This window comes from Phalacrocorax aristotelis, chromosome 11 (assembly GCF_949628215.1).
Source record: "Phalacrocorax aristotelis chromosome 11, bGulAri2.1, whole genome shotgun sequence".
NCBI classification, from domain to species: domain Eukaryota; kingdom Metazoa; phylum Chordata; class Aves; order Suliformes; family Phalacrocoracidae; genus Phalacrocorax; species Phalacrocorax aristotelis.
Genome location: NC_134286.1, coordinates 22,544,273 through 22,560,575, shown reverse-complemented (window position 1 = coordinate 22,560,575; position 16,303 = coordinate 22,544,273). Strand labels below are relative to the sequence as shown.

The 16,303-nt window shown below is 47.7% G+C and overlaps 2 protein-coding genes and 1 long non-coding RNA gene across 4 annotated transcripts in view; 1 reads left to right on the top strand and 2 right to left on the bottom strand.

The window, feature by feature from the left end:
- LOC142063012 (uncharacterized) overlaps positions 1–16,303 on the bottom strand; it is a 313,397-nt gene that overhangs the window by 52,168 nt on the left and 244,926 nt on the right. The window contains exon 10 of the mRNA XM_075106291.1: positions 15,130–15,255. Within this exon, the coding sequence (XP_074962392.1) occupies positions 15,130–15,255 (126 nt within the window). The remainder of the gene's footprint in view (positions 1–15,129; positions 15,256–16,303) is intronic.
- Positions 6,557–15,121, bottom strand: LOC142063018 (uncharacterized). The gene is made up of 3 exons (XR_012662609.1): positions 9,718–15,121; positions 8,754–8,935; positions 6,557–8,620 (listed from the first exon to the last, which is right to left on the bottom strand). It is a non-coding gene; the product is annotated as an uncharacterized LOC142063018 (long non-coding RNA).
- LOC142063009 (vascular endothelial growth factor receptor kdr-like) overlaps positions 15,370–16,303 on the top strand; it is a 142,134-nt gene continuing 141,200 nt past the window's right edge. For both annotated transcript variants that reach the window (XM_075106285.1, XM_075106284.1), the window contains exon 1: positions 15,370–16,237. In XM_075106285.1, the coding sequence (XP_074962386.1) occupies positions 16,174–16,237 (64 nt within the window). In that variant the 5' untranslated portion in view covers positions 15,370–16,173. The remainder of the gene's footprint in view (positions 16,238–16,303) is intronic.

Below are 16,303 nucleotides of genomic sequence, written 5' to 3'. Positions count from 1 at the left end.
CTGACAGCTGTCAATCAAACCACAGACCTTGCCCTAGAACCAGCAACCAAGCGTGATGACTAGTTGGACAATTGCTTGATCAGCAACACTGCATGTTTATGATTAATGTGGAACATCATGAAAAGAAATTGTGGGGGAGGATGGAACACGTAAGTGGGAATGAATCCTGTCTTACTTTTTGCTCAACCCAGGCCTTGGTAGTCACGTGTGCACTGAGTGAGCATTACAGAAATGTTCCATGGCTATACACAAACAGAAAAAACAAAATACTATAGAAGTATAGTAGAAACACAATACAGAAATATATAGAAATATTAAATAATAAATAGATGAAGTACAACCATATGGTCTCAAGAGATGTGCCGTAGTTCTGCAGGACCAATCCTATGGCTGGCACAGTACTGAAGGGTCTTTCTGTCCACCTTCACTAACAGAGACGCAGCTCAGGGGGCATACTTTGAAGTAGTCTCTCTTGCAACTAGCAGACAGAGTATCATGTACAACAGACCAAAATTGCTTTGAAAAGAAGGCCACAAAGTCTGGGGCTGCTATCACAGCCTGAAGAACTGTTTATTCCTTCTCCTTCTTCCACGTCAGTGATAAAGTTCTAGTATGTTTTCAAAGGAAAGGGAATCACGTTCCCCAGATCTCCTCACCTGCCTTCTGGTTTTGCACTCTCTAGTCCCACACAGACGTCCACACACACACACACAAAGCTAGAATCTACCTTGAAAGAAAACCCATCCGCATCTGGCATGTCCACTTAATTCCAAGAGCTTGGACTTTAAGGGAAACGCATTATAGTTGCCGGAGTCACTAACCCCTGAACTCCAGCTCTCACGCACCAGCGTGAGTTGCCCAGACAAATCTGGGATACTGGAGGTCTCATAACAAATTATTCCAACCCTGTCCTTTCCCTCACGCTGGTGTGAAGCATTTTTCCAGCTGCTTCTAAAGCCATAGGTAGAGAGTGCAACGTGAAAATTTGAGCTGCAGCCACTTGCCATCGCTACCCAAAGGAAAGAAACGTCTTTATGCCCGGCTAATCTGCGGAACTCCGTGCCACAACACGTCACCCGAGGCAAGAGCTTAGCAGGGCTGTATGCACAAAGGGAGGGCCCATGGCTGCACAGAACGACATAAAAACCTGTAGTGATAAGGGAATGGTATGCTGTAAGGTGCCCACCAGCATTTGGCTCAGGAAGCAAACTGGCTCAGGGAGCACAGCCCGTTACAGGCTGATGGCTCCACAGCTTTTACTTAATGGAGTTGCCCTTTTCCTCCAAAGTATTGCTACGATATAGCGACGAAGGCAGAACCCTGGATTTGATATTGATCTCAGCCATTACAGAAATTCCTTTGTTTCTGTGTCTCAACAAGAATGGCTGTGTATGTCATTTGAAGAAGATCTATTTTATTTATTTCCCATGTCCTCATCCCTGTTTTCCATTTTAATAGATCTATTGGCATAGAAGTTGGATGCTTCAGCAAATGAGGTTAACCTCTGACCATAAATTACTGCTCCCTCAGGAAGAAGTAGCAATAAAAAAGGAAACTGCCACAACTACAGCGGAGGACAGCAAAGGCAGACGGACCAAGGGTTGTACAGATTACAAAACCACCAGCCCCTGAAACCCATACCAGGGCTAGCCACGCAAATAATAAAGTGTAACATAAACACACACAAAACTGGACTCAGTTTGGCCAGAACAATCATTCAGACGCCAAGAAAAATAAGCAGCTTTTCCATTTTCCCTGGAGTTTGCCATATAACGGCTCTCAGGGCCTCTGTCACATCAGAAGAAACACGTGGCAGTAGACCACAGGCAGCTGAAAAGAGAAACGATCACATCATCTGTAGCATTGCTTTTAACTACAGTATCACGCAGGAATAGAGGGAAAGACGTCCATCCTGATTTCCATATTGACTGTGGGCTCATCCCAGTCTGTGGCTGGGATTTACCTGTGTGAATGAGGGGTTTATGGGCTTCATTTGGGGTGTCATGTACAGGCGGCTTCTTAAAGCATTCTGGTGAGAACCCAGCACCAAGTGTGAGCGTGGGGGGAAACAAAACCTGAACTAAGCACAGAAATAAACACTCAGACACTTGGGAAAGGTGTCTCAGAAAGGCCTCCTATGTTTCCCAAACAGTTTCATGAGCACTTTCTGCTTTGCTTCTCTTTTTCTTGGCTGATAGGGGACTCTCGACAGTTCTCCTAGAAAATATTATGAGTTTATGGGGGCCAAAAGCTTCTCTATCCCAAGTGACTCCCATTTCTGCAGACTTGGCCTGCTCCATCACTCCTCGGGGCTTTTTGTTCCAAAGGTGCAGAGGAAGTTATTGCTCCTTTTATCAGCATCAAGTTAGAGATTGATCTCCATTGGAAGAGGTTAAAAAAAATAAGGTGATATTGAACAGCTTCAATGCCAGGACTGGCTAAGCAAACTGGGAGCTTCCAGTCTGAAAAATAAGTAACTGGGGAGGGAAGGAATTATGTAGGTCTATAAAGTAATGGGATTTGCACGAGGGGGGTGAAAAGGCAACAAGAGCTGCACCGAGAAACTCAGGGAGCAGTAAATGAAAGTAGCAGGTGGCATGCTGAAAAGAAGCCGAAGGAGATGTTTCTGCATGCACCTTGCAGACAGACTGTGGAAAACCTTGCTGTGGATATTAAAAACATTCATGCCCTCAAGAAGAGAGTGGTTAAGGCCATAGAAGACAAAGCCACCAAGAATTACAAAGCAAAAAGACACCACCTCTCAGTCAGCAGGTGCCCAGGCTGGGAAACTAATCCTGGAAAACACTATTTCCTCACTGCCTTCTTAAATGTTTCCAATCTGAGCCACCGTCAGACAGGATGATGGAGTGGATGAATCTTTGATACGATGTACCGTGGATGGTCTTACGTTCCTAAGTGGTTTTGTGCTAAATGGAGAATATTACAGGAAGCTGCTTCTCCCTCACCTGTTCCTGCGTGCCGTTACCAACTGTCTTGTTTCTCACCAGCATCCTTAGGTATGCACTGCTCCTCTGCAAGCACCTGCAGGCAAGCATCCCACAGGTCTTAAACCTGCCTCTCTTCCCCCTCCTGTGCAAAGGCAGGAGGAATGCCGGAGGCCAAAGAAACAGATTTGCTGCCTTTCCGCTCAGAGCAGCGCAGTCTTTGCAGCCATGGCAGCAGCCCCACGCTTTGGTGTGCGGGCCGGCTGCTGGAGGTGCGCAGGGAGCTGTTGGCTCTCCTCTTGATTTCCAGCTGGTAAGTTGCATTAAAAGAAGCTAGGACTGTAATTGAATAATGTGACTTTCCAGTGTGTGTAAGCAACTACCATAGCTGCCAGTGGGATGTGGCCTGTGGAGAGGAAGCCAAGATGGTGACCCAGGGGAAGGGAAGTGTTCAGTGGACACTCACTATTAAAATGAGATCCTTTTCTAGACCATTCTCCCTGTCTTGCTTTTTGTTCGGAGGGGGTGGAGGAGTGACATCAACATTGCTATGAGACTGAAGCAGTAAATAATTCTTTATCACCATAACATTGCAAACCATTGCAAAATCTCTATTGCTGTCCAAGCCAACACTTGTAATAAGCTACTGCCAAACAGGGTGGCAAAAGCAAGTATTAGCAGCTGACCCTGGAATGTTTTCCTTGTCATTCAGGGACATTGCTTTCTTGACTCAAGGAAGAAGGACAAAGAACAGTCAAATCACACAGAACTGATTTAATATTGGAGCTGTATGGATGTCAAGACATTACTTGTCAAAGGGACATCTAATCTTCAGCTCGGGTTTCGGGGGCTAGGAGAAGGGATTGGAAGGATGCTGTTATTCAGCCATCAAGATGTAGCATTATTTTGATGGTCATGGGCCTAAAGGACAAACTCTTCTAGAAGAATGCTATATGCTTTAACACAGGCTAATAATTTCAGTCTACAATTCGTGACCATACTCCCATAATCTATGGCAGACAACTCATTTGTTACTCAATTATACGGCACAGAAAGACGGCTGGTGTGTATCAGCATAGCTCTATTGATTTTGCCAATATACACTATCAGAAGATGCAGCTTATGTATTTTTAAACAATTTATATAAAAGCGTTAGATTTCTACAGAACCTCGGTGGTTTCACGCCTATTAGATTTTAATACAGTGCATTAAATTGGCAGAAAGTACCTTCTGAAACGCTCTCTGTTACACCTCTGCATCAGTTTCCATCTGCCAGATTCTGCTACCTTTGTGCATTTTGAATAGTCTCTTAATCCTGAAACAGTCCCACTGAAAGCGATGGGTCCTCTGAGACCACGGCAATGCAGTCGTCTGTTCTGGTACCCATTAGCGGTACTCTAAGAGAGTAACCAAACCCCACAGAAATGGAGTAATAGAGCCAGCGTAGCTGGGGAACGGAGACATGTGCTGAATCCTACCCGCACAGGTACACCTCCTCGGAAAGGAGACACGTTGCGATGTTCAGCTCCTGCACCTTGCCTCTTCCCATGCGAACCATCAACGCGACTTCATCGAGGAAAGTGGGAGTGATATTACTACCAAAAGAAGTACATTCCCTCCAGTTTGCCCTGGGTCAAGGCTGCCACTCCCTGGGGCAGGGGATTGCAGTACATGGCAACACAGAACAGCACCATGGCTTTAGCTTGCTTGTGGTGAAACCAAGGAGCACAGAGCAAGAGGGGCACTGCGCGGGGACACACACGTCTGGGGCAGCACGGTAGCAAGGCATGGCCATGTGGCGTAACTGCTGAAACAAGCAAGGAGGGTGAGAGTACAGCTCTACGGGTAACAGCACAAGAAAGGCTGACGGCGGTAGGACAGGCTGTGAGGACGGATCAGGGCCACGTTGAAGCAGGAAAGCAGTAGAGGAGCTGGTGTGGGGAGGGGGTGCACAGGCTGGTGACCAAGGGAGAGCAGAAGGGTCACTGTGACGGGCCAGCGTGACTCAAAAAGAGCTGGGAGGACATGAAGGGCTTCATCATGCAAAAGTGGATGAAGGAAGACAAAATGGTATGACTGAATGAGATACGGGAAAGCTGAGGGGAAGATCTAAAAACACGTGATGAGACCATGAGGAGCTGCAGGAAAAACGAGAGTTAGAAAGTCTTTTTGCCTTTGGCTGATGTGAAAGCAACAGTGAAAGCTTTCTAGGGAGGCTCCACTTCAGTCTTGGTGTTCATGCCTGTTGGCTCCAGCAAGCAGCGTTCGGCAGGTGGGAATAGGAAGCCTGCTTATGAATCCCGAAGGAAAGACTGAAAGGACAACAGCTTTCCCTAGTGCTCTGGGATAATGCTGGGAAGGAAGAGGCAGCTCTTAGCCTTGCAACACCCCCATCAACCCATTGGTGCTGGCAGGATACCTCAATGACTCGTCTCCCAAAGCCGCCTCTTGCCTCAAAAGATGCTGCTAGTTTAATCCTTCTGCAGGGTAAAGATGTCACCAGTAAAATCCCCATTTCACCTGCACAGTGTCAGTTTACGGACTGCGAGTAAGTCAGTGAAGTTTGCTCCTTTAAAAGTCATTTATGATCCCGCAGGAATGTTATATGAGTGTGCAACGACATGGAGTAAGGGTGACACACTGTGTGGACAGAGAGAAGTGCAATTCCTCCCCTCCTTCCCAACATATTTTTTGAGAGATTTGATCCTTTTTTTTTTTGAAATCTGAGTCTGGACTGAGGCAAACCCAATACAGTCACAGCAGAGCTCTCTTTCGGACCCTTCCTGTGAAATGGCCGAAGCCTCCCAGGCAAACTCCTCCGCGTAGCGTCGCCTCCGCTGCCGCAGCACAACCTGCCTTCACACCGAGCGCTCCTATCTTGGATTAAGCCAGTAGCAAGGGGTGATAAATCTGAGGATGTCCCTGGACTCTGGAGAAGAAGAGGAAGTTTTCTGTGACCTTCTAACTCTTGCCACAAACCTATGAGTAACAACAGACACGCAGCTTCGGAGCAGTCAGCTGCAGAGGGCAATTTCTCCAGCAGTCAGTGAGGACTCTGCGCTGCATGGAGAAACAGAGCAAGTCTGGCTCAAGGAGCTTAATGCTAAGAGGAAAAAGATTAAGCAGTGGTTTCATGTTTTGGTTGCATTTTTAAAACAGAATGTGAGTTTAACCCTCATCTGAAGAAAGTACTGCCTTGCACACAACTAAAAAGGTTGCTGTGATTAGTGAGCTCGATCCTAATTGCCAAACACACCAGCCAAGAGACCAAGAAAAACACTTGTACAAAGAAATAAGAGAGAGAAGCAGAGATGAGAAAGGCACAAGCTAGTCTTCAGAGCCCACCTTGCTGATTTTTAAATCCCTGTTTTTCCAGTTGAAAGCCCTTGCTATTCCCACCTCCGTCGTTTAGTGTACGAAATCCCTGCAGTATTTTTCATTCTTCCTGATGCCCAGAAGGCAAAGAACCTCTGTACAAAAGAGCCTTGTGGCATTGCTAGGGATATTAAGGCTTTTAAAAAAATAACCTCTTTGTTCTTTAAATGTTAGTAAACAGGCTGTGAGACGGCAGGTGCTTGGCCTCCAGAAAACACAAACCACAGAATCACAGAATCAGTTTTGTTTTATTTAAAAAGGAGGAGCAGCATTATTTTTTTTTTTTTTGCACTGGTGAGCTTTACCCGTTACTGAACATTATGGGCAGAAACAAGCAGAAGTCGCCTGCCATGGGATGCAGGCTCTACTGTACCGCAGTTTCAGTTCAGCTTGCCAGGACCAGTCAGGCTCATCCCCACGCCGTGGTACCACGGGAGGCTGTAGTGACATCCTCCTCCCATTTCACCCCGAAGCACAGTCTCACCTTGCCAGTAAATCGAGTATCTGGCCAGGCTGAGACCCCTTGTTCAGGATAACTATGGTGCTCGATAGCTGGTGTAACTGCCGAGTCCGGAGCACAACTTTTACGAGACCCTGGTGTCGTTGGGATATATACTTAACCCAGCTTTACAGATGTGGAGTGGAAGGACAGAGAGATCAAGTGACTCTTCCAGGAATGTACAGGTGAGCTTTGGCAGAGGAGCAGTTTGAATCATGCTATTGAACCGGAGGCTAATGCCCTGACAACCAGATCATTCCTCCCATCTAATGTCTGACATCCCACTGAGTTTCAGAGACCGCTAATGGAGAAAGGTGGAGAACGAAGAGCACCAAACAGGAAGAAGACATCCGACTTCATTTACAGGCGAAATAGCAGAATGCAGTCGCCGAGAATGGCAAGGTCTTGCTAGCTTTTCTTTTCTTATTGGAAACAGCATCCAAGAAGTGTATACTTTATCTCTGAAATTCATGGCACGGACTGTGCTGAAACAAGGGCGTGAGCAGGGCTCCCTGGCCAGGGTGGTGACTCCCGGGAGACAAAGGCGAGCCTGTTGTCTCCAGTTCCACGCAGCCGCTCAGACGTGCTGGTCCTGAGCGCTATTCCTGGCCTTGCGCTGACTCACTCGGTGACCTTGCTGAGAAAGACTCTCACATCCAAGTCTGCCTGTCTGTAAAAGCCATCATGGTCTCCTAAGATTGGATTCCATTCGAAGCATAGATGATGAACAAATATAAAATATTTCTCCTGCTTTCCTTCATCACCCCCGCCCTGGGGTGAGCAGGAACTGGACAGAGAGATGAAACTGCCCTGCTATCCTATAAGCTCTCTCTGCACCTCCTTCCTTAATTTTACAACTAACTGTGCCAATGAGTCTTGTCTGTGCAGTGCCCCAGGGCTGCACCAAGTCCTTCGATCATACGGACGCACCGCAGCCTTGAGGCAGGGGCTTATTTTCTCTCTGTTTATATTCACAGCTGTTCAGAGTTGCCCTCTGTCCTCTTCAGTGTGACACGGTGTCCTTTCCAGGTGGCAGTGGCTGGCCTTGGTGAGAGGATGCCAGAGCTGCTAGCATGCCGCTGGTGGAAGAGGGGCTTTCTGCTAGGGGAGCCGGGCCAGGTTTGGGTTTTCTGCTTTGAGATTCCAGCCTGACGGCTGCTGCTGCTAACCTATGCAAGGACAGCGCCCGACGCTTAGATTTTTTATTCAACGTGGGACATAGCCACCTTTTGAAAAAAACTGCATTGTAAACTGATTCCCTATGTCATTTTACTAATTCCATTCTGTTCTGTTAAAGGTGAAAGGATTTTTAGAATCTAATTTATGCATTGCTAGTTAAGTTTCTTCATCTAGGTTCAGAGCCAAAACTCATTAAAGGCAGTGGGCATCTTCCCATTCACTTCTATTCACTTCTGTTGGCTTCAGCTCAAGCTTTTATTCAGTCCCTCTTGGCTTGGACAATGAAGATCAGTGATGGCAGTTTCACTATCAGTGTCTTTGTGCCACCACGTCTCGTTTCTAAAACCTTCAGCACAATGTCCATTTGTCTTTAGCAACCGCTTCCTTTCAGATTTCAAAAATAAATAACTCCATGGAAGAAACATTTCTTTTGGCTCTGCATTGGCTGAAAGCTCATTTGCAGACATTTTAATTTTGGTAGACAGTGTCTCTTTGATTCTCTCCATCATCTCAGCACACCAGCCTGCTATTTTTGCCTCGCAGACTTGGCTGCACTGAGCTATGTAGCTCTCTCTGGTTTACTTTGGAGCTAGTGTAACCAGCGATAATCTCAATGCTCGTCCTATGGAGACAAGAAGCATTTACTTGTGAAATCTAACAGAAAGACGGCAGCTCAATGAAAGGAGAGCTGAGCATATTCTTTTAGTATATGCAACATAAGAAGAAAAAATAGTGTCAAGATTAATGACACTCACATCACTGCAAGATTACCACATGCTCTCCAGCTGACGGCTGGACTGTGTAGCTTTGCTGGATGGCCTTCCTGGCGAGTGGGACTTCTGGGGCTGTCCTGGCCTCTCCCCACCGGCCTTCCCGGTCAGTGCTGAAGGGAACACCTCACGCTGCTCCAGACGCTGCTCTACGGTTACTGCAATCACTAACAGGCAGCAAACAGGGCGAGAAAATAGGCCAGTACAGGCTGGTCGAAAACTCCCACCGCAGCTTGCCCCAGGCAGCACGAGGAGGGGAAGGCTGGAGGGGGGTGTAGCATTTACAACATAGCTTTTAAAAACCTTTGGACTAAGCACCAATATGTGTTAAGACTTAAGTAGTAAGCTGGGGCACAGTGCCCCTCTGGTACCAAGTTAAAAAGTTCACAGTACAGGACTCCAGCCTTGTGCTACCTATTAAATTAACCCTAACGCTTTCATGATCGACGTGGCTAGTGTCTTGATTAACGTGAGTGCTCTAGAATCGCTAGTGTTTTTCTGTCTTGCCACTGTCACGGCCTATCTGTACTTTTTCTTCCTCTAAGGCTTCTCTCCTTCCACTCCAGTTATTTGAATCAGACAGTTCTAATTGGCGATCGTGCCTTGGAGACGCGAGCAGAAGCCTTCAGCGTAAAGGGAACGTCTGCGGAGTACCATGGACGTGAACCATGTTTCTCATTCTCAGTGGTAAGAAAATCCCACTTTATCCCCAAAGAGAGGGAAAGAGTAAGAGGGAATTAGAATCCAAAGAAAAAGAAATAAAACGAGCATTCCTGGTCGCTCACTCTGAGACCTACAGCTGGATGAAACCCATTTTTCTCACACTTTGAAGTTCACATTCTGGCGAAGGAAAACCTTTCACATGAAATTTGGCCTCGGACTGAGGAAGGTCACCGCAGGGAGAAGATCTGGATGAAGGTACCTCAAAGGGACGGAGTATTTTTCTTACCTCAAGTGTTGTGCATGGATGAAATCTGGCTCACAAACTTCGTCATTAGGTGGATATCCTTGTCTTTTTGCCACAGACTCTAGCAGAACAAAATAATGATCAAACCCCATGGCTGTCTCCTTCTGTTGGTGGTTATTTATTTTCCTTAACATTTCTCTTGTTTTGTACTCTTGGCTCAGAAGTCTGTCTACTGCTCCAAACCAGTTATTCTTCCTAAGAGCCGGTCAGGCCCAAGGCCTAGATTATATTTATAAGCTGCAAGGATCTCCTCAGGCAGCCTCAGTTATAAAGAATTTGAGTCAAACAGCTACAAGGAGATGCTCAAAAACAACCTCAGAGAGGAAACACAAAGAGATGGACCGTCGCATATTTCCCCCATGTCAAAGTTTAAAGAAACAGACCACAGTTCAAAGCGCCATAAAATGGGAGGTAAGAAGCCATCCTTTAATCTCCCGTGTTTCCAGCAAAAGAATGAAATGCTCTGCTTTCCTCTGGTGTCTGAACACACGCGTTTAAGAAGTTTTTCAGGCAGGCCCCCACGTTTTCGCACCAGTGCAAGCGCAAGAAAGGTGGTGGGAGGGAAGAGCAGCGGGGCAGGCGGGACTGGGGCTTGGACGGCAGCGGATGCAGCAGTGACAAGCCTCAACTGGACAGCGATGGAAGAGAGGGCAAGGTTTTGCCTTTCGACAGGGAAGAGCCTGCCAGGATGCCAGGCAGGGATGGATAGAAGGTCACACCAAAGGAAAACTCCTCATTCTTGACAGTTTTTAAACAAAAATAAAATTGCTTGCAGTATATTACTTAACTTACACTTTGGCTTTGTTGTTAAACGTGACTGACAGGCCTCTTCCAGCTTTGCTTTGTGGCTTCGGATGATTCATTAAACCCTTCTTTGTCTTGTTTTCTCTTCTTGTATAAAGAAGAAAGACGCACAGAGACTCTGTTAATGACTGTGTGTGCTTTCTGTCCTTCCGTCTGAAGCTGCCATCCCACCGAGGAGCAGCAAGTCATCAGAAACATGCCCATGGCTCTGCTGGCCCCACGTCTCTCGCTATTAGGCTTCTAATCGCCTGTGTACTGCTGTGTATTTGAACAAAGCTGTGCAGGAAATGTTTTTCCCAGCTAGAGAAACATTTTGTTCCCTTTCTGTGTTTGAGCCAAATGGGGTTTTCTTGAGGCCTTTTTTTTTTTTTCTGTTTTTTTCAAAACAAAGGAATAAGTAAGCAAACATGTCAGCAAGAAGCTGAATGAAATGGCCAAGGACAGCCAATGGACTTGCTGAACACGGGACTCCTGCAAGACGTGAGAGGACAGTTTTCTGACCTAAGTCAGGCTAGTGTCTTGAAACCAGACCTTGCCCATGCAAGAGACCACCAAGCTGCAGGCAAGGCTGGGATGGTGCTTTCTTTCCCCAGAAACTGCATCCCTAGCAGAAGTTATTGCAAACTGAGACTTCCCACAGAAGGTTTCTGTTTTGATAACATGCTGTTTTCCAATGAAAAATATTTTCATCAAAAAGTTCCCCACCCTGTTTGCTCACAGACTGCCAATATTAACTTGTCTTTCAATCCCCAAGGGACTACAGGATGTGTGTGCATAAAAGACAGCCGGGCCAGATTGTGGAGAGAGGCACACCCAGCAATGGCCTTGGAGCTCTCCTCAGCGTTCAGGCAGCCACCACTGGCAGCGCTACCATCTGCGTGAGGGGATGTGGGACTGGGGATGGACTCTGTACCCTGGGAAGGGATGGCTTTACTTCTGTTTACTGGCTTAGGGACCCAGAGGGAGCCAGCACCTCGTCTGTCTTGGAGGTCAGCGAATGCCTCCAAGGCACCCTCTACATCAAATACATAGTGACTGAATCCATGGGACATGCACTCTTTTATCCCAGAACACAGTAAAGTGCAAGGCACGTTTGCAATGTCCTGCCTGTTTCCACCACCTCTTCTGGGGGCTTGGATTTACAGGACATGGAAAGATGCCCACCCTAAAAGGCTCTTGGTCCTCTCAGGAAAATGATAAAGAACTCCTTGATATAGCACGCTGGCAGTGAAAGTCTGGGGCCTGCCACCTCACTGTCCTTAAAGGTAGTCACTACCCTTCTCCTCTCCTACCAAAGATCACCAACATAGAAAAATGTCTTTCAATCCATTGTCATGTCCTGTTTGCTTCTCTTTCTGCAGGCAAAGCTCAGCTCTGGAAGCCCAAGCCAGCACTCACCAGCACAGCACGCAGCCGTGAGTATCACCTCCCTCCATCTGAAAGGGCAAGAGCTGCTTTGGAGGATAACTCCACTTTGCAGAACATGCCTCTGGTCAGGACTGTCTCCATCAGGCTCATAGGAAAGGCTGTCTTTGCATCAAAGAGCCTCTACCTGAAGACACAGGGCAGAATTAGCCACCTAAAATTGAGGTTTATAGGCTAAACTTGTCCCTTCCCTCTGCTATTGTTGAGGAAGGCAAACAGGCACCTGCCAAAGAAGGTTTATAAAACAGAGGTTTGAATAGATGGGATGAGTCAGAGAAGCCTTTCGCTGCAGTCACTAAACAGGGCAGCCTAGGTAACTAGTCCAGATTAGACACCTAACTTTCGGACAGCTACATCGAGGTCAGTTACATTTACCTTTGGCTAAGGATGAACACAGCACACAGCGGAGAATGCAATTCCAGGCCCTGCTCTGATCAACAGCCCTTCCCTCTGCTGCGCTTCCTAGATACATGCTTACTTACGACGAGCACCAACAGAGGAGCTAAGACAAAGCGAAGGAGCTCCCGGCTCTGGTACCGTCCCCTGCCAAGCTGATAAAAGGGAATAATTCATATAATCGTCTATGTCAGGCCAATGCCATAAAGGATGGAAGGTACTCCAAGGGATGGCCAGGCAAGTTGTGTGGTCAGTCCCCAGTTAGTGCAGGTCTCATGGACTACACTGCGTTGGTCCTGCAAAACTGCGCTGCTTCGGCCTAGCGCTTCATGGTGCATGAGGCCCTAGCCCTGATATTCTGGCCAAATCCTTACAGGTTATTGCTTTCCATCCCAGTTGTCTAGTATTTCCACCAGACACAGTAATCTTCTCTTCCTTTCCTTGCTATTATTGTTTTATTTAGCTGTGGTCATACTGATACAACTGCCAGGTGCCTCTGCAAAGCTAAAAGCATTTCATTAGGAAGTCAAATGACCTTTTCTAGCCCTACTTCAATTCCCACGAGTATTGTGAGGCTAACGTATTTGTTAATATCAGTAAGGAGCTTCGGTTTCCTCAGATGGAATAATTGCCACGGCAAAAAAAGTTGAACTATTATGAAGAGGTTCTAGTCCAGTTAGCAAATCGCTTTTCCCACCTGTACGAACAGAACATGCTGTTCTGTTAGGGAAGTCTGCATTGCTTTGGAAAAGCTCTAACAGTTTGCTACAGGCATATGAAGATGATCCGGAACGAAATGTGCCATTCTTACAACTGTATTTTTGATTTTGCATATTCTGAGGAACAAAATAAAGAATCAAAGAGAGTTCCCAGAACCATTTGGCCAGGTTCTCACACCAAATTCCATGTGAAACTACCCACCGTAGGCTTTTAATGTCAATTAAGAGATCAACTAAGTTTATCAACAGATAAAAGATTATCTGGGGCATTACACAAATACAGCACGATCTGCTAGCAGTCGGCCAGTAACCTCCAGTGAATTCTTAAACACCTCCCTGTAAATCAAACATGAACTACAGTTCTGTAATTAAGCTAGAATTTTAATTCTTCAGTTAAGCCTCCTATAAGATCAGTCTTTAATATTATCCATAACTATTTAGAAGTCCTTTAGTGCAACACAGCTCTGGGGGAAGTTGTATGTTCTAAAAACTAAATGTAGGCATAGAAAATGCATTTGTCATCTTAAGAATGATCTGGGCGTTTATATGAAAATTAGCATTAACTGGTGACATCATGTGATGTTGAGAAAAGCGTTCCTGATTTAACACCAGCCATGAGAAACGATGCTTCTTGTTCTTAAAACTGGAAGTATCTGAGGCTATTCGGTGTTCAATTTACTGTTTGAATTTGGGATCTTTCTACACCAGGTATCAATTCAGATCTTCTGAAGCGCCCATTTTCCTTGTAGACCAACACATGCATTTGTAACTCACAGAACCGCCCGTGTCTCACTTCGCTCTAGTGCATTTTAATGGAGCCTACACACTTGGTACGTGCATTAAGAATTTAGAAGTAACCTAAAAAGAGGCATGAAAAACTTTGTAATGCCCTGACCACCATTCGGTTTCACTAACACCCTCCCTACGCACACAGTATAAGGTCTAATGCACCTGCTACCTTTCTCTTCTTCTTCTGAAGACAAACTGAGCAAGAGAAACCAAAAAAATACGAACCAACCCTGTCATTCAGCCATGGGGACTGTCAGTGCTTTACTCTAAGGCTGTAATAGGTCGTTTAACCCCAGTGTCTCATTTGTGGCATTATTGGGAATGACAATCTGTGTGGGCAGCTGTAGAGCTTCCACCACTCCCTCATTATCAGTATAGTGTAGTGGTTTGTGTACGTTAAAAGCTGTGCAACTGGTGTGGGCACTGAAATAGCACAGAATAGCTCCCTCCCCATCACCTGGGTGCCAGCTGCATCGCCAGAAGTGCCCCTTACCTGCACTGGGACATCTCCCAGGACACCCGGGACTAACTAAGCGCAGTTTCTGACCCTTGCAGCTGAGGCTGCGCTGGCCCAGGAGGCACCTGTGGCTGAAGGAGCAGCCCTGAACCAGGAAAAGACTGAGTTCCCCTGCGGCACAGGTGAAAGGGGGAGCATCAGCGTGTCCCCTGCCAAAAGCCCGCTGTCCCCCACCATCGCAGGAGTGCTCGCCCCTGCTGAAATCCCGCATGGCACGGCAAGAGCAAAGGCACGCAGACAGGCTGGAAGTCTCGACGTGTGGGTGGATTTGTCTACACCCAAGTGCCTGGAGATAATGCTCAGGTGACACAGAAGCAGCTGCTATGAGAAACCCATGAGAGATCAGGGAGGCAGCTGTGCCACATAAATAATAACACCATTAGGGTTGCCCAAAATATCCTACTCAAACAAGAAACTTTCTCTGTGCCCCAAGAGCAGGGGATGCACGGCGGTGGCTGCCGCAAGAAGGGAAGCGGCAGGGCAGGCAGGACGGAGGTGGTATCCCAGCAGGATACACTGAGAGGTATAAGGACAACCCCAAACTGGTAAATAACATGGGGAAGGGGGACAAAGCCAGCGCTCCCACACGAGAGCCTGCTTCTTGGGTGGTGTCCCTCGGCGCTCCCCTCCCCTCCCGCGCCCTGGAGCCCTGAGAGCCCCGGAGCCGGGAGGGGGATGCTGACACCCTGGCCACCTTTCTGCCTTTGGGGAAGTGGGGACAGGACCGGGGGAAGATGTTGCCACCTGATGCTCACGCAGCTCCGGCTTTGCAGGGACGGGCGATGCTGGGAGGCAGCGGGGGACAACTCGGTTCATTTCTTTGCCCCATCTTAGGCAGCAGCAGCAGCAGCAACAGGAAATCCAGGAGCTCTGTGAAATGACAGGGAGGGAGAGAGAGAGAGTGAAGTCCCCTCGCCTCGGCTGGTGACGTCTCTCCTTCCTCTTTTTTTTTTTTTTTTTTCCTGTCCCTATAAAGAATCTCGGGCTCGCATCAAACTTCCCAGCAAAAGCAAACCAAACTCAGAGGGCTGGGGGGGAAAGGGAGAGAAACACCTAAGGCGGGATCTGGCCATGCCCAAGCCCCGCTGCCTGCCGGCTGCCTGCCCCAGGCGCTGCGGGGTGCCCCCCGGCAGGTAGCCAGGCGGGGGACGTGGAAGCTCCCTCTCGTCCTGCCTTGCAAAACTCGCTGAAGTTGAGAGGTTTGTGTTCTTCCTCCTGATCTCTGCAGCACCTGCACCTCCCTGGATAAATACGTCTAAGAGGAGGCTTTTCAGTTCAGCCACCTTATCCCAGACTCCAGGCAAAGGACTGCTGGGAGCAGCGACTCACGGACTGGAGGAAACTTTTTGCCAAACTTTTCTGGTGCTTTGCTCTGCTCTTTAACCCCTTGAGTTACTGTGCACCACCCAGGCGGGCTGGGGAGCCTTCTCTTCCCAGGCAGAGTAACACCCCCTCCAGGCACCCTGTGGAGTAGAAAAGCGGGGGGAAACGAGGAATAAAGTTATTGCGAAAAAGGGAAGGAAAAGAAAAAGCCTAAAAACTTGCACCTCGGGAAGACAGCAAGGAAAACAAAATCTGCAGCCCAAGGATGGAGCAGTGAATGGAAAGAACAATTTAACTGGAGTAAACAAGTGGGAACTTCTGCACGCCTTGTTCTTCCCCTCCCTTCCCGCTCCAGCCCGCAGGCTTTCCGAAACTTCTTGCTGGAGAGAAAACTCGTCCCCGTTTGCCGACCTCTGCTCCTGTGCCTCACAAGGGATATAGCAGCCACCCGCACCGGCACCGGCCATGGTCCCCAGGCCGAGCGCTGCCCTGGCCGTCTATGCCCTTCAGGGGCTGCTCCTGATGCACGGTAAGACACGCTCACACGTGGGTTTCTCGATCCCCCCCGCTTGCCTACGGCGCGGGTCGGCAATGG